At 43.2% G+C, this 22,449-nt stretch overlaps 1 protein-coding gene across 5 annotated transcripts in view; it reads right to left on the bottom strand.

Annotated features, from left to right (window-relative positions):
* Positions 1 to 22,449, bottom strand: part of Chd6 (chromodomain helicase DNA binding protein 6) — a 165,290-nt gene that overhangs the window by 22,622 nt on the left and 120,219 nt on the right. For 4 of the 5 annotated variants that reach the window (XM_085697076.2, XM_085697078.2, XM_085697077.2 and 1 more), the window contains 12 exons: positions 22,061 to 22,225; positions 20,106 to 20,285; positions 18,161 to 18,271; positions 16,346 to 16,548; positions 15,532 to 15,731; positions 14,886 to 15,045; positions 13,369 to 13,458; positions 12,229 to 12,332; positions 9,483 to 9,612; positions 7,379 to 7,439; positions 1,102 to 1,162; positions 299 to 515 (listed from right to left, as the gene is read on the bottom strand). In XM_085697076.2, the coding sequence (XP_085553202.2) occupies positions 299 to 515; positions 1,102 to 1,162; positions 7,379 to 7,439; positions 9,483 to 9,612; positions 12,229 to 12,332; positions 13,369 to 13,458; positions 14,886 to 15,045; positions 15,532 to 15,731; positions 16,346 to 16,548; positions 18,161 to 18,271; positions 20,106 to 20,285; positions 22,061 to 22,225 (1,682 nt within the window). The remainder of the gene's footprint in view (positions 1 to 298; positions 516 to 1,101; positions 1,163 to 7,378; positions 7,440 to 9,482; positions 9,613 to 12,228; positions 12,333 to 13,368; positions 13,459 to 14,885; positions 15,046 to 15,531; positions 15,732 to 16,345; positions 16,549 to 18,160; positions 18,272 to 20,105; positions 20,286 to 22,060; positions 22,226 to 22,449) is intronic. The other variant, XM_085697081.2, reaches the window with a different exon arrangement.

Here is a 22,449-nt window from a genome sequence, read left to right as displayed (position 1 = left end):
GGTCTACAGAGCAACTTCCAGAACAGGCACCAAAGCTACAGAGAAACCCTGTCTTGGAAAACCAAGGGAAAAGGGTCTGATATCGGGAGAAGTATGCAGTTAGAAAGCCATATGATTAGGCGCTGTGCACAGAGGGTTCGAGATCTATCAGCCTCCCACTCACCACTGGAAGACATTCTGAAGACAACCTAACTGCCACACAGGAACTAACCCACGAACCTCCACCTATCAGCCTTTCCCTTGTCATCTTTACCCAGTGACCAATTAGTTTAGCACGCTTTCTCGCTTTGGCTGTTACCTTTTATGGGCTTCCTTGTTGATGAGGTCCATTTCTGAAGTTCTCCTGAACGCCTCCTCCTGAACCCAGTATCCTTGATTACCTGGGCCTAGAATTTCAGGTCGGCAGAGCTCCTTGCGATTGCAGCGCTGGTAAATGGTGACCAGACGCCGGAGTCGAGCAGTGAGAGCAGATGAAACTGGCCAGGGTGATTTGTCTGGGTTGGAGCCATCCTGGGCTTCAAACATCAGTGAGGATATTAGTATTTACAAATGCAAATACAAGAGGGACTTTGCTTCGTTTGTTTAAATACAAAGACAACAGGCTTTAGTGACTTTAAAGCAGCTGCTTTAACATTAACCAGGAGTGAGGCTAGTGGGAAAGGCAGCAATTTTGCTTTAGAAACAGCTTTATATTGTGGTCAGTGCTGTTCTCGCTCAAATATACACCTCTTTCTGAATGGCAGAGCCGCTCTACAGAAAGAAAAGAGCAAAAAATCTGTTGTCTTCTTCACATAGAGTCATGGCTTCTGTGTAGCTGACCTTTCCAACTACCAAAGCCCCAGCCAAGTCTGAACTCAGACACAGAACAGCCCACATCAATGAAGTTACAGTCCCTTTTTTTACTATCCAGATTCTATCCTAAAAACACCACTTGTTTAACTTTTGCATTTTGAAGTCAAGAGACATGTGTCACTCTAGGGAAGCTTAATACAGGTCAACTTACTTGGAAGTCTCCTTAAAGATAACATTGACTTCATAGAAATTCTACAATAACTATAAACTGAGACCTTACTTTTCTTTGCCTGCAGGACACAGTCTCACCTGCCTGGCTGTCATCCTTCTTTTCACCAAAAATGCCATCACTTCCATCACTGGGGCTCGCCTAGGGATAAATGAAGCCATTGCATCAGCGAAACTGCAGCCCATAAGAAACTCCCTGAGAAAGGCTCTTCTACAAGGATTATGCATGCACAGGGAGCCTGTGGGCATCGTAAGAGAGGACCTCACAGACACAGCTTACTCTAGCAGTTTGTCTAAAGGGCCCTCCCCAGGGCATCTTCCCACAGAGAATCAGGCCAAGGGACAGCAAACTCAGGGTTTATAAGCACCATGTCAGTGTTAGCTGTGAATTTAAATATCAGCTCACGATTTAATACTGTCATCTCACAAAGAACATGCCTGCATTTCTGTTTTTCACTGTGAAAAAGTGTCAGGCTAACTAACATTCATTATGGAAATGGACACTATTTTATAAAGCATGACTGATCCAGACATGGGCCCTAGCAGTGTAACGCCCCAGAAACTTAAAATGAAGATTTGAAGCTTCAGACAAATCTGAAGTTGTCAGTGCATTCATGAAGCTGCATGAACAGACTGTTTCACTAATTCCACCCTGTCTCGGGTGAAACTTCACAGATGATGATTTGGAATTGGGAAAGAAGATGACACTTCTTAAAATGCAGAACCATTACTCTCTAACCGCCATCTTTTGGCCCAAAATGACGATGCAGAATGAGCTCAGGATTCAAGGCTACATCATGTTACAACAAAGGAAGAAGAGAACAAGAGTCAGCGGACCACAGCATGCACTCATTTTTGTGTTGTATTTAAGCCCAAATTAAGAATGGTATATTTATAAGAGGGTAAGAAACAGAAGAAGACCGTGACAGTGAGTGAAGGGGCTTCCTGTCCAGGAAATTCACTATCTGGTGCTTACTGAAAGCATTTGCTGTCTCCTAGACAGGAGACAGGTGCTTCAACACAGTGAAAGTGGACACACACATACAAGTTCAAGTGATTACAACCCAAACACATTTTTAAGGCCCTTGAAACTATGTATGAGTGTGAAAGAAAAAACTCTTGAGAAAGCAAAGAGAAGTCAGTCCATTTCCTGAACACACACTTATCTTGTGTAGAACGGTAGTAACAAACCCTTTATACTATGGCTCGTCTGGTTATGCCAACCATCTCCTGAGACAGAACTATTACTATCTGCGAGAAACAGCTCAGTGAGCCACTCAGGGTCTCAGGCTAACAAATGGGCTTCAAACACAGGTAGTCTGATTTGAGGACCAAGTTATTTAAGAATGGGCACTAAGAGTTGCAGATAAAAATCTGCTTTGAAGAGTGAAAAGATACTTAGAGCTGGGAAGCACTAGCTAAGTTCCCTCCTAGGGTCCAGAACTGTTTCCTGCCATTTAATACAGAGCAGAAACCTGAGGATGACCTCAGGCGCCATTCTGAAATGGCATCTAACTGTGCCACCTCACGTTACAAAACAAAAACTTCCCTACCTCATCTTGTATATCTTAGGGCCAGAAAAAAACCTTTATTGTCCAGAGTATCTGTAGGGTTCTTTGAATGTTGACATTTATAAGTGCAGATATTGGCAGGAGAAAAACATTCTACAGTCTATAAAATGTGGGTGGTAGGCACCAGATGGACAGAATTCCCTATGAATGCATCATGGCAGCCAATGAGGGCATGCCCAACAGGATGCCAGTGTGGTGTGAGGTAAACTCACAGCTTTCCCCTCCAATCTATCCAGCAGTTTCTCCTGGTGAAGTCAGTGAACAATCCTTGAACAAACATTCAAGCAGGAAGGCTTTGGTATTAGCAAGTACCTTTTTCAGTGGCCTGTCTTCTCTTGTAAAGCATTTCTCCTTAATGGAATGACAGGACATGGTCAAGCAGTCACCGAATGTGAGTTTGATGCACAGGAAGCCAACAGGCCTTGGTACACAAAAGACCTTACAGTTGAGCTCACAGTCTAACATGGAGCACCAGTTTCTGCTTACATGGGGAAAACATGTTCATCTTAGAAATATGAGTTGATTTCAGGTAAAGGGCCCCAGAGTGCTGACAACACAATTTCTCCATCCTGAGAGAACAAAAGCCCTCTGTTCTTTAGCTTTGGGCAAGTTGTTTCATTCTCTCTGAAGTGCTTTTCTTCTTTTTTAGCTTTTATAGGGTGATGGGTAATATAATGAGTACAAAGATGTGAAGTGTTTAACCATATAAGGCACAAAGCAAAAGCCTAACGGTAGTGGGGAGAGAGGGAGTACTCACAGTCTGACCGCCAGACCACCACTTAGCATTTCTATCTTTTACCTGAAGTGCATGCTCTTATGGAGACTCCAGAGTATAACCAGCAGCAATAACAGCACCACTGAGGTGTCGCAGACTGGAGTCAGCACTGCATAACATTTTCTTTATTGTAACAACTCATTTAGACAGGAGAGAGTATGGTATGGGGGCTGGGAACATTACCCAATTGCAAATAGTCATGAATGGCGAAGGCGAGAAATTGGAGAAGACTACTGAGGATGTGGATTATGTACACTGTGCCCCTCCACAGCACGGAAGCCAGATAATTTAAAGGCCATAGCTACATACATGATACTTCCTCAGAGGACTGGGAGATGTTTCCTTACTCAAAACTGAAGGCGTCTAGTCTCCTTTTCTTATGGCTGCCCCTCCAGGCCTGGATGCCTCCCAGATTTTGTCTTGGAAAGGCAGAAGTGTCCACAACACAGACTTGGTGGGATCTGTACACATAGGGGATTTCTTCTATGCCCTTACAAACCCCAGTGCCAACACAGCAGGTAGCCATACAGACCGATTACCTTTTAAGCGTCAGGAACTAAGCTATGTCCAGGACTACAATAGGGAACAAGACAGAAACCTTAGGCCCTGGAGCTCTGCCTTGTGGGTGTGAGGGACAAGTAAGCAGGGACTATGCCGAGCCACAGGAAATGTAGAACATCAGCCAGGTGCTGCTGGTGGAAGTCTATGAGGTGACTCCGACACTGAAGAGTATACAGGAGTCTGCAGAACACACATAGGCAATAAAAGGTCTAAAGGCAGAGTCAAAAAAGCCCCACTGAGGTTTTCATTTCGCAGGAAAATCAAGCATTCTACCTTTGCATAGACGGTGCAAAAAGCAGGCACTGAAACAAATGTCATAAAGTTCAAGTGTTTAGAAAGAGGTGAGCAGGTGAGGACCCTGCTCTTGTGTCCTTTGGTTGTAGGACTTGTGCACCTGAGACTGTGTGAGCTCTTATCACCTACAACGAGGATAAGAATGATGCCTAATAAAAAGAAAGACATATTTGTAAGTATGAACAAAATTTACACACAAATAATACTGAGTTCAGAGTATCTCCAACTCCTTAACTCACAAGAAATGGGTTCTTGTTCAGTTCCTAGCTAACGTTTTCTTAGTGTAGGATTTGACCATTTAAAGTATAAAATTTTCTGACAAATTTTTTCCCCTTCTCCCTAACCTCCCATTGGCTGCAACTTTCATCCTATTACAGACTTTCTATTTTAGAAAGTACAGGAGACCCAGCCCAGACATTTGCAGTTGAAACTGCAGCACAGCAAAGAGAGTGCCTATCTGTCACAAGGTACTGTGCTAACTAACAAAAGCTGTGTAATGGAAATGTTACTTTCCCAACATAGCATACAGGTCTGATAGAGACTGCTGACCATTCTGGGCTTGATACCATTTGTAACCTTGCTTCTGGTTAAATGTTTACTGATCAAAGGACCACAGACATTAGGTATTCTGCAATCTAAAATAATTATATACTTGATCAAGCAGAGCTTACAGCTAGTGCTGTAAGATTGGCTCAATGTTTTTCAACTAATCATAGTAATCCCCTTTCCTGAAAGGCCAAATAAGAAAAAGAAAACCTGGGGAAGGGGAGATGGGGAGAGAGAAAGGAGAAGGGAAGGACTGGGGAGAGCTTGGGGGAATGGGATGGTGGAGATTGAGGAAGGGTCGAAATGGGAGTAGGAAAGAAGATACCTTAACTAAGGGAGCCATTTTAGGGTTGGCTAGAGTCTTGGCTCTAGAGGGGTTCCCAGGTGTCTAAGGGCATTTCCCCAGCTAGGTCCTTGGGCAGCAGAGGAGAAGGTGCCTGAACTGGCCTTCTCCCATAGCCACACTGATTAATATCTTGCATATCACCATAGAACTTTCATCTGGCGATGGATGGAGATAGAGACAGAGACCCACATTGGAGAACTGGACTGAGCACCCAAGGCTCAGATGAAGAGCAGAAGGAGGGAGAACATGAGCAAGGAAGTCAGGACCACGAGGGGTGCGTCCACCCACGGAGACGGTGGGACTGACCTAATGGGAGCTCACCAAGGCCAGCTGGACTGGGACTGAACGAGCATGTGATCAAACCGGACTCTCTGAATGTGGCTGACAATGAGGGTGGACTGAGAAGCCAATGACACTGACACCAGGTTTTGATTCTACTGCATGTACTGGCTTTTTGGGAGCCTAATCTGTTTGGATGCAAACCTTCCTAGACCCAGATGGAGGGGGGAGGGCCTTGGACTTCTCACAGGGCAGGGTACCCTGACTTCTCTTAGGACTAGAGAGGGAAGGGGAGGGGAAGGGGGAGGGGGAGGGTAGAGAGAGGGAGGAGAGGAGGAGGTGGAAATTTTTAATAAATAAAATAACAACAACAAAAAGAAAAAAAGAAAAAGCAAACCCACCAAATATTATCAGGAAAAATAGGTATGACAAAATTCAACATCCGTTTATGACAAAAACTCAAGAACTAGGATTATGAAAATGCCCTTCTTTTTTGATGAAGAGATCTTTAAGATAATCTATAACCAGTGTAACTCTTTTTTAAAATTAGAATTAAAAATATTGACTTATGCCGGAAGGTGGTGGTGCAAGCCTTTAATCAGAGAAACTCTGTTTCAAAACACACCCCCCCACACACACCTGCACGTATGTACATGGCAGAGGAAGAGAAAAAGAGATCACAAGACAGAATCCAGAACTCTGAAATGGAACCTCACAAACATGTCCAACTGTTTTTTTTCCAAAGGTGAAAAAGTAATTTGATAGAGGGAAAGAGCATTTTAAGCACTTATGGAATAATGGGATGTGATGAAGTTAAAGAAAAACCTTGATCTAATTCTCATCATTTAAATTAGAATTAACCTAAAATGGATCACAGACATTTATGTAAAGCGATAAAATGTAGGGGAGGGGAGGGCAGAGACTTTCTAGGCTGCAGCAAGAGCTCTTACACCTGGTACCATAAATACAACCCACAAAAGCAAAAGTGAGAAATTCATTTCCTCAAACTAAAAATTCTTGCCATGTTAAAGACAACATAGAAAAGGTAAAATGTCAAAGCTACAAGATGGGAGAAAACATATGCAAGCTACCTATCTGACAAAAGACTGGAATTTACCATGAGCTCTAAAACAGAGCGATGGAAGTAGAACATTTACCGAATAAAGCACAAGAAGCAGTGAGCATCACTAGCCGTTAGGGAAATGATGTACAAGGGCATTACTACACAAGCATCAGAATGGACCCATAAAGAAACAACAATATCATACGCAGGGTGTGTAAAAAGCAGATCTCTTATCTGCTGCCAGTAGGGGCAAAAATGATACAGCTACTCTGAAAAAAATGTGGTGGTTTCTCAAACAAATGTACATTCTATAAACAGTGCCATATCCACGCTATGGAATAACATTCAGCTACCACCCCGTCCCTAACCAAAAAAGAAAAAAAAATTAACTATGGTTTAACAGACAACAACTAATTTTCAGATTATGACAAGTGAAAAAAGCTAACTGCTAAAGATTCATGCTGTATGATTCCATTTATAGAACCTCTTTAAAATGATGAAGCTATGAAAAGGTCAATAATGGTTTCCAGGGACTGAAATGTGGTGGAAAGGGAAGACAAATGATTATGAGATGGTGCCAAGACTTTTGTAGTAACAGAAATGTCCTTTACTTTGAATCTATCAATGTCACCATCCTGAATATTATAATAAGCATGATCTTACAAGATATTACTATGGAGGACATTGGATACAGGGGACATAGGGTTTCTCTGGACTGCATTCTACAACTATACCTTAAATTGGCAGCTATCTGGAAAAGATTTCAGACTACAAATGTAGTCAACTCTGTGTGGTTGGAATCTCTGTAATAAGCCCCTGGGTGACACAAGGCAAGTGCAGCGGTGCAATCCAACTCCCCACACCATGAGGGACTCTCTCAGCATGAAAGAGCATGCAGTACCAGGACAGCAAATCTGACTCACCGTTTGCTTCTGGAGACCATCTAACTTGTCCTCAGCACTGTCTTCTTTATCTATGTTGCCTCTAAATAAAAGTAATTATATACCACTTAGGATTTATGTTACTACCAGGATGCTTGTAAGAAAGCCCTCCAAATCACCGCTAAAGGGAAGGTTAGTAGATACCATTCTTATAGGCACTCAAAATCTTAAGATTTTCCCTTTCTTTTCAGAGAACCTTAGAGACACTAAGAACGAGAGAAACTACCACCAAAGAATTTTATCATGTAGGTGAGCAAGGACTTCCACTAGACTAAGACCTTACATGAGGGTGAAGCCTCATGACCTACCTACCAGGCACTCTGAGGCTGACTGTTCGACAATGATATTGTCACCGAAATGGTGATTACAGCCCATCAAGAGCTGTCTGCTGCTGGGCAGTGGTGGCGCACGCCTTTAATCCCAGCACTCGGGAGGCAGTGGCAGGCGGATTTCTGTGAGTTTGAGGCCAGCCTGGTCTACAAGAGCTAGTTCCAGGACAGGCTCCAAAGCTACAGAGAAACCCTGTCTCGAAAACAACAAACAAACAAACAAAAAAGAGCTGTCTGCACATACAGCTCTGAGAAAGAGAACAGCTTCTAGTCCAAACTGACAATGAGCTGATTAAGTGCACACCCCTAAGCACACTGGGGCAACCACTCCCAAAGGCACTTTCTGCGAAGACAACTCTCTCTGCTGCTGAGATGGAAGGGCAGGTTGTCCTCTCTGGTATCGCACTCGTGACTCCATCAGTTCTGTCATGTCTCCTGTGAGTGTAACTACTCTAAAGCCTGTGTCCATGATTCTTCAATGCTTAAACTGGAAAGCAGTCAAGTGCCTTGCTCCTAGCTTAGGTGCTCCCTGGAGTCACCAAATAAAAAAGCTACACACAAGATACCTCAACCAGGTGGTATTTTTCCTGAACCAGTTAATTTAACTAACATCAGGACCTGCTGTGCCAACACCTCCTAAAATATGCTTTTATTATCCTGTTCACAGATAATGGCTTTGGGGACGAGAACATCAGACAGTTAAAGTGTTCCCTGGGGCTACTGGCAGTGCCATACTTTCACGGCTAGGTCTAACCCATAGCTATGGGATCAAAATATCTCATCCTTAGTAGAGGAGAGATGTGGCCAAAGCTGACAGGACACATCTAAGAGAAATACTGCTTTCTAAACCTTTGTGTATCTTGGAGATCTATAGGTTTTAGCTGTTACTTTCATTTTCCTAAGAACTTACACATTTGGAGATTATTCCAATGATAAATAAAACTCAGCCAAAGAGGATGCTTCTATATTTTGTATACAACTCTTTACTATGCTGAATGGCTGCAACCTCAAAAAGTGCCTTCTGAGTCTGACTTATTCAGAGTTATATGATCCTTGAATAATATCAGCAATCAGCTGAGGAACTTTATGATAAGGATACTTGCTGTGTCTGTGTAGATTTTTGCCAGCTAGAAGAGATGTGAATTCTTCCCTGAAAGCCCCCTGGCTAGACATGAGAAGAACTGTTAACAAGCCAGGCAGGACCATCAGATAGGGAAATCCATGAAGGACAGGAACTGGAATTTGGTCCAAAGCACAAGTACACAGTAGAGGAGGATGAACTGAAAGAAGCAGTTTTGAAGGGCATGGCCACAGTACAACAAGGCTTAAGAGAGATGTCAGAAATTGAGGGAAACCTGTGGTGGTTTGAATGAGAAATGTACCATATAAGCTCAGGTCTCTGCACACTCGGTTCCTAGTTGGGAAGCTTATGAAACCTTTAAGAGATAGAACCATGCTGTGGAGAAATATACAAAAGGGGCTAGGTTTTGAGGGTTTACAGTCTGGCTCCACTTTTTGTACCCATGAAATGTGATCAACCACTCCTGCTGCCACGTGTCTACCCCTCCATATGAACTCTTTGTGGAATATTAAGACAGAATAAATGTTTTATTCTGCAATGCTCTTGGTCATTATCTCATCATAGCAACAGAAAAGTAACTAATACATAAAGATACAGAGTCCTGGATGGATGTGGAATAGAACACAAGTTGGTGACAAGGCATGTGACATCAGAGAGGGCCTATGTGGCTTCTCACCTTTCAGGAATGTCTGGGGTTCCATCTGTGACACCCTGTTCTGCAGACAGGGACTTCTCATCAGGCATCCCGACTTTCTCTAGGAAGCAGAGTGCTGGGTCAGCCCGCATGGCATTGTACCTCTCATAACCTGAGCGGGCAATGACAAGTGCGAGAAGTCAGGGCAGAACCCACCAGGCCTGCTCCGGCCTAGACATTTTTTCTGTCTCCTTTACTCAGTGAAAACTAAGACGAAACACACTTACCAATGCTTTAAACAATTTTTAAGCAATTATTTAGGATTAATGCTAGCTTAAGAGACCTCCTAACTGGGGGCTACTATTCTGGAGTTATTGCAGCCTTTGAGTAGTTTCTTACTAAAGCTGGAGCTCGCGTAAACACTGTGCCTGTGAAGCTTACATCAAAACTAAACTTTCCCCTGATATGTCTGTCTTAAAGAGATTCCTGCCATGGTCTGATCCCCATGAAGAGGTGAGTTATCAGATAGTGAGACGGTGAGCACCTTCCTTTACTGTCCATTACTATTGAGGGAGGTAACTGTCCACAAGCGTTCTGCCTTCCTGATCTCTGCACTACATGTTGGCAATGAGATAGGCTAGGGTCTTCCATGTGCCCATCTGGGTAAATTTCTACACTGTATATGTGGTGGTGTCATGTGTGGGCCTGATGGCTGGGCTCTGCATTCCTATTTCTTCATTAGCTACAGGTTGGAGTGAAGAAGACTGATTCAGTTTCCTACAAACTCCTAGCAGTGATCCTGAAAGAGAAACTAGGAGTGGTAATGGCGAAACAAAGACCTACAAAGCCACAAGACAGGTCCTTGAAGAGGTGGAGGTTGCTTATCGCATTTTGAGTAAGTTTTTAAGAATATGTTCAGAAGGGGCTGGAGAGATGGCTCAGCGGTTAAGAGCACTGACTGCTCTTCCAGAGGACCCGGGTTCAATTCCCAGCACCCACATGGCAGCTCACAACTGTCTGAAAACCCAGTTCCGGGGGATCTGACACCTTCACACCAATGCACATAAAATAAAGTTAAATAAACCATAAAAAATATTTAAAAAAAAAGAATATGTTCAGAAATACCAAAATCCTCATCTTGAGGAATATTTCATGTACCCAGGCTGTCCCAAGGGGGGCAGTTATCATTTAGTGCGTGTGACAACTATCGGGAACATTATGCAGACTAGGCTTACAACAGGCTGTTCTGGCTGCAGGCTAGAGTTCCAACTGAAGACTCAGCCTATTCTACTACAGATGGTTCCAAGAAAGAAATTTCTCACCTAAATATGGCTACATAGCAGGCTGTCTGGAGACATACCCACAAAAACTTTAGGAGATGAAAAATTCCAGCACTATACTACATACTCAACCAAGGCAAGGAGAAAGGTGTGCACACTTTGTGGTATATGATCTGGGAAAAATGAACCATCTGTAATAATTACCAGTCAACAGAAAACAAGAGCAGACTCTTAAGGTAATGCTTTACCAAGTGAGGATAGGTACTTGTTTCCATTTTCCCACGCTATTAAAAACATGCTAGTTCTCTTTAACTTCTTGGTTAATGAAAAAAATTAAGGATTGGCCAGAATAGCTTTACACTGAGATGGTAAAGTTACAAACTAAGAATTTAGAGTTCTTTAAATCATCTTAGAATTCCACACAAAAATGATCTAAAACCTAGCACTCCCTATTTCCTCTACTCAAGTAACGGGTACTTACTATGTGCTACACACTAGGGCAGACACAAGATCATTAGGAACAAATTAGTGAGGTCTAGGGAGATGACTCAGTTGGTTCTGTGATTTGAATAGGAAATGCCCTCCATGGGCTCACATTTTTGAACACTTGGGTCTCCAGCTTGTGACACTGTTGAGGTTATACAACCTTTAGGAGGCAGAGCCTTGCTGGAGGAAGCTTGTCATTAGGAGTGGGCATTGAAGTTTTATAGCCTAGCTCTCTACTTCCTGTTCTGTTTCTATTTCTGGTGTATGGATGTAATGTGATGGCTCTGCTTCCTGACTGCCACTCCAGCCTCATATTCCTGCTGTCGTGACCTACCTAACACGATGGACTGCATTTCCTCAAACTATGAGCCTTTCTTCCAAGCTACTTCTGTCAGGGCATCTACCAGAGCAACAGGAAAGTAACTAACACCGCTGGAAAGAGTGACTGTTGTAAGGGCATGAGGAAATGCATTGGATCCCTGACATCCATGTGAAAAACCAAACACAGCTACATATTTGTGTGGCCATAACCTCAGTGATGGGGTGGAGGGGAGGAAGGAAGATCCCCAGGGCTTGCTGTCTATCACTTAGACTAGATGTAAAAGGTCTGGTGAGAGAAACTGTCTCAAGGTAATAGATGTAGAGTGACAGAGAAGACGTCCAGCAAACCTCCTGTGGCTCTAACGTGTGCACAAGTATGCATAACTGCACCTACCCCCATATGAATGGAAGAGATGGATGCAGTCCCACCTTCAGCAACAGCCAAGTGAAAAGGATAAAATCAGGTAACTTCTTTGTGACTACAGTTACCCTTTGGAAGTTTCTCAGTAATATATTCAGAGTACTGTTATGAGTCACACATTCATTGGGTCAAGACTCCAGGTAGATAGACAGCTGTCAGGTTCAGCTTTCTAAGAATTAGATAGTGGGATTGTTGAGAGTTTGCAGGAATATGGACAGCCTAGTTAAGATTGCTTGAATCAGTTTTCTGGGTAACTGATCTGGAATTTTCTAAAACACACCATGCTTGAACACGCCAATGAGAAGGGACTTATCAGCCTCAGCATCCCACCAATCCACTGGGATCTCCACGTAGTCAATGTCAGGCAGAAGCACATCCAGTTCCCTGTGGAAAGAAGGGTGTGGTTTCAGTGTTCTTTGCACCCAGACACAACACAAAAGCTACTGAATCAACCCTCGTATGAAACCACATTCCTAACTGAATGTATAAGTAACAATAACCAGACACAACACAAAAGCTACTAAATCAACCCTGGTGTGAAACCACATTCCTGAATGAATGTATAAGTAACAATAAGATGATCCAAAAGGCTGCAGCTCACAAAGCTGTTTAAGCATAGGTACTAGGTTCTCAAACTCCACTTGAGACGGGAGGAGAATCTATTGTCAGCCGACTCTGGACTGTGTGTGTAAAGCAGTTCTGGTCTGTCCCTTTAATTAAGAACCAACGCAAAAGTCTTGGATGTTTTGATCATGAAAAGCGACATTTCCCCCAAATGACTGAATCCTTAATATTATCTACACCATCTTACCTCAGCATTGACACTGGTACAGTCTGAGGTAAAGAGGGCCTTTCAAAAACTAAGTGGTCTGTTAAGTCAAAACCAACCATACATTGCATTGTTCTGGCCAAAAGAGTGAGCACTATGCTCAGATGCACACGTCAGGATTGGTGAACGAGCCAGGATTGGCAAGCCTGCTACCATCAGCCCCTCTGGGTTTCTGTCCATGTTCTGAGAAACACATGGACCTGAGCTCCCTACCTTCGTTTTCAGGACTTGGATGGAGGAATATCTACCTGGATAGTTCCTCCCTCCTCTCCCCACGGCCTGGGATGGTTTCTCAGTAAATTTACAACTGTCATTAAAATTCTTATTGTGACTGATACAAGCCTTACTATCCCTTGACAGGCCCAACTCCCTCTCCCAACACAGCGCCATTTTGGGATAAGTACTGTTTATACAGGACCAGTGACATACTGCAAAGAAAGTGGAGGCCTTTCTTCTCCATCTCCCTGTTTCTATCCAGTAGCTGTCTTGGGCAGGGTAGAAACATGGGGTCTCCTGAAACAACAGGCTGGATCTGGCCAGTCTATGAGCAGGTAATTTACATAGATTATTTAACTCTGGATGATGTATTACCTGGCAGGAGTTCCCTCAAATGCTTTATCAGCTGCTTCTCCCAGTATTTCAGCTTTTAGGTAGTATAGCATCCGGACTCTCAGAAGCACCCTATGAAAGATGAACACATTAATACAATATTCTGGAACCTAAGATTGAGAACACATTACCTAATTAAGGCAGAGAAATTAATAAGCATTCTTGAGTAGTATGAAGGGATATATCAGAATATACCAGAATAAGACACCAGGTATCAACGCCAGACATTACTATTCAAGTAATCACCCCTTCACTACTCAAGAAAACAAATGCTTTCCCAGTTTCTTGCTAGACCATCCTTTAAGCCATAAGTCAAGGCAGAAACAATCAATAATACCTCCCTTAACCCCAATCTTTTCATGTGGCCACAAGGACCACAGGGGTAGCTGGATTCCAAGAGGCTAGTTACCAAGTATACCAGTTATAAAAGAGTGAATCTGTTTGAACAGTGGTACTTTCAGGCAGTTTTACACACACACAGTGAGATACTTAAAGGACAACTGTTTATTTTTCACAGCAGTAAGTCTTTTCCTGAGGTCACATTCACTTTGATTCTGCACTCTTAGGCTCCATGGCAATGTACCAATTGTGTTTAAGGCAAATCAATTAAGTATATGTTAGTCAACTACCAATCCTGTACCATGCTACATGTTGTAAAGAATATGGCAAAGTAAACAATTCAATCATGCTCTACAGGCACCTAGAAGTCCACTGTGAAATGAGACCAACCACAAAGAGTCAGAACAGAGAAACTGACAGCTGAAGCCCAAGTTAAATATGCACAAACACAAGATGAAAATATGGGGAGGTGCAATGGAGAACACCACTGCTAAAGAAATGTTTCATACTTAAGCTAAGCAGCAAAGAAGTCTGGAGGGAACACTTGCAGTTCACTCGTAATACCAGTCAAGAGTGAAGGTTAGCCACTGAGGGAAATACAATGGCAGTACTCATAGAGGAACTGACTTCCAGATAACTAGTGTGATGAGGGATCACAAATATTATGGACAATACCGACCATTTTCAGGAATAAAAAGCAAGTTATTTATTTATATATGCTGGTTTACAGTTCTCTGAGGAAGCAGGCTAACAGACTGTCTCTGGAAAGCAAATGGGGGATCTAGAGATGGGAGGAAAACCTATTTTTGACAGAGGATTTTTATGTGCATAAGTGCGATCTATTCAAAAGAATGCAACTTAGAGGCTTTGAAATAGAGCATAATTCTATTAGATCTGAGTAGAAAATGGCACTGTGGCCCAGCTCAGAAGCAGAGATAGGATGTCCTGACTGGTTCTCAAAAGTTGGCTTAGAAGCCTCTAGGTACAGGATGTATTGTATGAGAGAAGACTGCTGAAGGGGTGGGGGAGGGGGCATAAACAGTGCAGACAGTTTATACCCCCAACCCCCTCTCCTTTCTCCAGACCTGGCATGGGGTGAAGTCAGAAATCTGGGCTGTTTGAGCGAGGCTAACTTTGGGAATTGGGAGGGGCTAACTCACTTGTTGCAGTGCTGTTTGAGGTGTTTCTTGTATCCATCATCATGTAAGATCACCTCTGGGTTGCAGGTGGCTAGCCAGTCTGCATTCTTCAGTTCTGGGAGCAAGAGTTGGTTTTTTGTCTTTTTTCCTTTCCTCCCTCTGGGGACAGGGGCAGACAACCCTGAAATGGAGAGATAATGACATAGGATGAGCCAAAAGGGCTTTAATATGGGCATTAAATCTGGGCCAGGTATAGAAAAAACATGATGGGTTCCTGGTGACAGACCCCTCAAGTCCCCAGAAAGTAAGGTGGTCAGCAAGATTTAATGAATGACTTGTGAGACTCAGGGAGGAACAACACAGCCTGTCCCTTTTGGGCTCCTGGGGTCTAGTAAGAAGGAGGAGACTTGAAGGGAAGCTTTGGTTAAGGAAAGAGAAGTACAACAGGACAAGTCATGCCAGAAGTGACACGGACAAAATGTTGAAATGAAAAAGATGAGCCACAGAACACGAGGTCTGAGTCCCCAGTTCAGGGGGCTCCTGATGGACTCAGGTAAGCGAACAAGATCACATGTAGGAAATGGCAAGAGCACTCACCTGCCCTTATAACAGACCACAGGCAACAGTGACCCCAGACAACTCACAGTGGACCCAGTTTACCATTTACCTGAGTGGTTCTGGAGGGTCTGAGCTTGTCCGTCTTTGGAAGGTGTGATTAGCTCCCAAATAAAACTCTTGATCTTTTCATCTCCTTTATAATGCTTGACACAGTATACTAACAGGGCTCGGCAAATCATTTCCATGTCTTTCTCATTCAGGTGCCACTTAAATCGCCCATGAGTCAGGATGTCCTTCCACCGGCCCCAGCTGATGTAAGAATATAGAAAGTGTTAGAGGAAGAGCCAGACACACCCTAAACAGAGCAGAAATTACAAAGACAAGGTTTCTCATTCTCTTATAGTGTATTATTTACCCTAAAAGCTTAGTCCTGAAAAGCATGTGACTTTGACTGCATGCCCTACTTGTCTCTAAGGTATCCTACATGCTGGATCATATGGTTGCTGGATTGTTAAGTAGGGATGGTCCAAATTACTGGGGGCAGAGAATAAGTTTGGAATTGAAAAAGTGCAGCTGCAGTAACCACAAGATAACCATGCCTTAAGCGCAACATTTTTGTACTGATTCCTTATAATACATTCCTAGGTGGAAGAGGAAATCAGTACCAGGCAGCAACTGGTACCAGATATTTTCAGTGACATGTGTTTGAGAAGATCTAGTATGACTATATTACAGCAACACAGCACAGTGATGAGGGGAATTTTGATACAAAGCACAGCTTTCTCTTACTGCTGCAGATCTCAACAGCAGAGGGATCTCATCCCAGAGGGAGCTAGAAGTTCACTGCACAAATCTTAGGGACTTAAAAAAAAAAGTGGGAAAATAACAGTAACCCCTTCCTACTAAGCAGAGCCAGTTCCTACCCAAAGATGAGCAGGTTCTTCTCTACCCGGAAGCACTCGGCACGAAGGTAGCGCCTGGCTTTGTCATTGAGGCGCCTGGATCGTGTGGGCCTTTCATCTGAGTCGCTGTCTAGCTCTGAGAACTCCATAAGCTCGTCCTCTTCAAATGAGTTGTAGTGCTTGGTCTGCTTCCTCACACGTGGCCGGTCAATCACTAAGCTTTCCTGAAAATGGAGAAGACTGTGGGGAGGAGGCCCCTCTTTTCTTTACTCCCTACCACTGTGCACAGCACCCTTGATGCCATTCCTCAGGGCATATTTGAGGAAGGACCACCCACATCAGGCACTGGCAGGGAAAGCTCTTTGCAGCACATCTGCTGTCTCTATGACAACAGACAGGACAAGCACAGGGGATTCTCAGGAACTTCAAGCTGTTGTTTCTTGGTCCCCAGTGCTGTCCACAACCATCTGTTGTTTCCGCCATCATTCTAGCAAGCAAAGCCCCCAAGTGCCCAAAGTGGCAGTCTGCTAGTTCCAAGAAAGACTGGCGCTGAGAGCCCCAGCTGTTCTGCCCGGCATGGAAAGGGCAGCCTCAGTTCTGGAGATAGGATCGGTAAGAGGGTTCCATCTGCTCAGCAACTTCCTGAAGAAAGCGCATCTTGCTGCTTTCATATCTACTTCCTTTAGTTGTATTTACTAACCTTTTGCTAAAAGACAAAATTCCTAGTTTAAGAATATCATTTCAGTGGCTCCCCTGACCACATCAACTGCTCCTTCACTAGTCCCACTATTTTATGTTCCTTATTCCTTCTTCCGACACTTCTTCCCAAAGCCAGATGAAACTCCTCAACACTTCTCCATGCAGCCCAGACAGTGAACCTCTAGCATCACCTGCCTCAGTGACCTTGCTCCTACTCTGGACTCCTCCCATTGCTTTCTGCTGCCTACAGGGTAGAAGCTTGTCTTCCCCCACCAATGTCCTGCCCACACAGTTGCTCCTTGATTAAGACTCGTTATGGCACTTCAAGCAGGTAACTAAAGGAGCTCAGAATCTTCTTAAAGGAGGAGAAACAACATTTCTAGTTGAAGAAAAGAAGCCAGGATAAACCCCAAAGGTTAAATACAACAGAACAGTAATGTGGGTTCTCAATGACTTAGCTAGATTATAAAAAGGAACTGTCTCAGAGATTTGTGGGCCACAGAGTGCAACCTACACTTCAAGAGACAAAAAGAAAGGTTATGTACTCATCTTGAAGTGAGGCAGTGGGGTCAGGGACAGAGAAGGAGGAGCCAGCATTTTATGGTCAGGCACCAGTGCCAGTCACCTGACTCTGCCCTGGGCCTCAACATTTTCTTTCCCACTGCCTGGGTAAGGTCAAGGGTGTTACACAAAGGCACTGTCTAGTTCTATTCTGGCGCCCATGTCTCTCTCATGTACAGACTGGAAAAACCTGAGACACTGAAAAAAAAAAAGGGAGGTAAAACCAGTAGGTATTTTCTTTCCTTCTTCCTTTTGATTGCTGAGAGGTGAGGTTGTTTTTAGAGACATATTGATCAATCTTCCAGACCTGGGACTGACCAACTTACAAGCTGCATCTCTAACTGCATTTATCTGACTTCCTGGGGGCTCAGCAGATGGTGTACTCCACTAGTCACTGTAAAGCTCACCAGTTAACGCTGACCCAGGGCTATCTATATGTCACCATTTTCTAAGTGTGTTAAACAGCATTTCACTTAAGAATCAAGACTCAGGAATAAAGAATGACCTGAGCCATGTAAGCACGGTCCCATGCAATCCAACCCAGGTCAAACACATAAGCTATAAGATAAGCTATACCTTTTCATTATTTGCTTCAGTGTCTAATTCGGCTATTTTAGCCCATTTCTGCCAAAAATTAGGATCATCCAAGGAAATATCTGTTCTGTTTCCTGAAGCCACAAAACTAGCCTGTGAAGGAGACAAAAATTAACAAACTGGGTTTAAACAGAATACAAATAAAATCTCAAATGCACCAGAAATACAAAAGCCACCCAATGTCAAAACTAAAAACCCCAACAGCAATTCTATAATCTCAAAATGATTCATTTTTCTCTTCCTTTTAAAGACTGAGTAAGGAAATAAAAGTTTCAATCCACAGGCTCATTTTCCTGAAACTTAAAAACTTCAAAGTAAAAAGACAACCTCTTTAGACAATTGCAATATATTACCTGGTGTCTAGTTGTCTATAAGAGTAATATTTATTTGCTCATATTTTGATAAAATGTATAACCAAGTATGCACTTAAAACATATACATATGTAAAAATATATTTAAATACAGGATCTTACTATGTAGTCCAGACTAGCCTAGAACCTGTGATCCTTAGCCTTCCAAATACTGGGATGACGGTCATGCAACATAATGCCTGACTAACAGGTTATCTTCTTTCTTTCTCCCCCTTCCTATTCCCCTTCTTCCCTCTGTGATAGAACCTCATGCACCTCAGGATGACTTTGGACTCATTATATAGCTAAGAATGACCTTGAACTTCTTATCCTCTGCTTCCATCTTCCCTACCCCAAGTGGTGGATTGTAGACTTACCATGCTCAGTTTTATGTGATGCCAGAAACCGAACCCAGGGCTTCATGCATGTCAGTTAAGTACTCTACCAACTGGGTTAGATTTCCAGCCAAGAGGTTTGAAAGGATTTATTTTCAGATTTTTCTTAACTTTCAGTTTTATAGTAAGTATCTGCTTTAAAAATGGCACCGGTGTGTGTGTGTGGTGGGGGGTAAGGCACAGTAGTGCATACCTTTCAAGACCAGCTTAGTCTACATAACAAGTTTTAGACCAGCAAGGGCTACACAGAAACTGCGTCTCAAAAATCCCAAACACAAAACAGAAACAAAAACAAAAAGAGGTCCTGCCTCAGTAGGTAAAGTGATTGCTCTCCAAGTATGGAGATTGGAGCCCACACTTGCACTTAAAAGCTGGGCAGGTGTGGCAGTCACCTCTTATCCCAGCATTTGAGAGGAAAAGACAGGTCATTCTCACGGCAAGTTAACAGTATTAGTTATCTGGACTCATTGAGTTCCAAGTTTAGGGAGAGACATGATCTCAATAGAAATAAAGTGGAGAATGATCAAGGTAGACATCCAACATCAAGTTCTTGAGTGCACTGGCAGCCACATGGACACACGTTGAACATGCACGCACATCACATACATGCCAAAAGAATGGTACTGGGTTAGTATGAGGTGTTGAATGAGATGCAGATAACCTACACTTCCCCTACTGTGCACAAAATGTTCTCCTGAACAAGTCTTGACAGGTGATAAAGCTCCCATGGGAATTAGCAGAACCTGCAGTTGGAGCAACTTAAGAGTAATCTGAAGAGTTCTAAACCCAGTGATCTGAATAACAGAGGAAGGTGGTCCTGGGGTGAAAAGCTGAGAATCTTTTAAAAATCCCATTTCTGTGAAGTGAAAAACACCTGCTTGAATTTGAGAACTGGAAGAAACAGTTGAGGTCCACTCTACGACAGTGTTCAAAGAAAACTTTACAAAAGCATCACGAGGTCCACTCAAGGGTTGTGGAGCAGACCTTGTAAAGAGTAGATCCAATGAATTTCAGACTAGTGTCTACCTGCCTGTGGCCACTAGCTCCTCTTTCTAACAGTCTGTGACTTCCTCTAAGTGTCTACATCGTCAAGAGATTGCATTTGGAGGAACAGAAGCCTCACTGATGAGTTGAAACAATGAACAGTGATCCCTTTCTCTTCATCCAAAAGAGGTCAAGTACCTTGGCGAAAGTGGATCCTTTCCCCTCCGACTGGATAGTGATGGTATGGGTTCTTCTTTGCAGAATCTGGTCTATGTCTTCTTCACAGAACTTGGAGCCTTCATCTTCCTCATCCATTAAAGCCCCATAAGCACCTTTCCGGAGTAAGTCCTCCACTTCCATTTTTGAGAGCTGCTGTACCTGAACAAGTCACCAAAGTGGAAAATGCACAGGAGAAAAACAGCCTCAAATGTGGCTCTCATGATTCAGGATATGGCTTCTCTACTAACTGCACACACCAGAAAGACGAGCCAGAAATGACAGCTCACTGAAGGTGCCCTGACTACTTTGCAGGGGTGTCAGGCAGGCAACTGTCTACAGAGAGCTCTGTAGCAAAGCCTAATACACGAGCCAAAGGCCTAGCATTCTTCAGGACACTGTTTATCATCAAATGTCGTAAGTCATTAAAGTTATGTACCATCGAAGAGGATATACTTGACATCTTATTTTAATATTTTAGTTTGAACTTAAAAATTTAAAGCCTCCAGATGTAACACATAAGCTGAGAAAAAATGATTTATTCATTATTAAATAAATACATTTGTATTGGAAATGATGTCATCCCTTAACTTAAAAAAAAAAAAAAAGGATCTTTTGCCAAGTGTGATCTTTCAACCACTTGTTGAAAACAGGAAACGGAGTTCAAAACACTCTTTCCTGGTTCTAATTAACAATCTGGTTCTCTTTATTTCAATCACAAGAGGGAATTCCACAGCTCTCAGGAAGAGCGATGGGAGTATGATGGTTAGTAACACATGCATGGCTAAGGACACAGAACATCTGCACTAAGGTTTGTAACTCCACTTCTGGTTCTCTAAGCCCAGCGATGAAGGACATACACTGCTTTATACTTATGAAAATCTAAGACTCCTAGCAGTAATTCTTAACCCTTTCCAATTCAAACCCCAAATCGTCTTGCCACTTTTTTTTTTTTTTCTTTTTGAGATCGGGTCTTACTGTCCACAGGTTGGTCTTGAAAACTCCACGTGTACCAGAGGCTGGCCTTGATCTACTGATCTTCTTGCCTCCACTTCCTACGTGCTGGGATTCTAAGCATGTGTTACTATGCGCAGCTAGAAAAAGACTTTAATTACTGTATTTCAAACTAATTTGTTCATTTATTATTTACTGACCACCACACACTGAACACCTTTAAGATACTGTGCACTCTTTGGGGTCATGGGGACACAGTTAACACTGACTTCATTACATCATCAAGAAGCTCAAAGTCAGTCTGGAGAGACGGCTCTTTCGTTAAGAGCACTTGCTGCTCTTGCAGAGGCTTGCCTCCCAACACCCACATGACCGCTTACAACTATTTGTAACTCCCATTGTAGGAGATGGGACATTCTTTCCTGGACTCTGCAGCCACCAAGGTCCATACACGGTACACATGTATACATGCAGGCAAGCACTCATACACATAAAATAAAAATAAATAAATCTTAAAAGAAAAAAAGGCAGCGCAAAGTCTGGGGTATGAGATAAGGTAGGGCAACAAATATGTTATAAAAATGTTAGGTCTTTGGCCCATCTATATACAATAAAGAATGTTAAACCTACCGGTTCTGATGGGTGTGGTTAAAACGTATTGCAATGTTACTGCATGTTGAGCATCCCTACCACTACCACACAGCAGCTCCCAGACTGCCTTTATCCATTCAGAAAATGCAGGAACTGCCTCCAGATTATTTCCTGCTATAGGAGATTACTACCTACCCAAGCTGTGGAGGACTGACTCAAATGGTGAAAAAGGAACCCAAAAAAAAAAATCCTAGCAAGTGCTCCTTTTTTTGCTGTTGAGACAGTCTCGCTGCTCATCCCTGACCAGTCTGGGATTCAGAGAGCCATCTGCCTGGTTCTGGGGTCAAAGGCATATGCTCCTCAATGCTCCAGGATGGGTACAATGTACTCACCCCATTGGTGCTGCCCTTTCTGTTGATGTCCTGAAGAATAGCCTTGTCCAGGCCTAGCTTCAGACTGGCCTTGTCAAACATTTCCCGCTCATAGGAGTTTCGAGTGATTAGGCGATACACCTTCACGGCTTTGCTCTGGCCTATCCGATGACACCGGGCCTGAGCCTGGGAAGAAGGTTCGTATACATGTTATAACCATGGATACTCACATTCACACACAAACACAATGACAGTGGCTCCTGTGGGATGAGTGGTATCATCTGCCATGTCTGGAGTCACCCATTTCCTTCCCGACTGCTTCACCGACTATGTGTGGTGATACAAAGCAGTGGGAAGGACGCAGCTGTCTTCCCTCCTGCTATGGTGGTTTGCAGGCATCTAATGAGGTG

The sequence above is a fragment of the Myodes glareolus genome, chromosome 10, assembly GCF_982192425.1.
Source record: "Myodes glareolus chromosome 10, mMyoGla1.1, whole genome shotgun sequence".
NCBI classification, from domain to species: Eukaryota; Metazoa; Chordata; class Mammalia; order Rodentia; family Cricetidae; genus Myodes; species Myodes glareolus.
The sequence above is the reverse complement of the archived record's forward strand: the minus strand, read 5'-3'. Positions and strand labels throughout refer to the sequence as shown.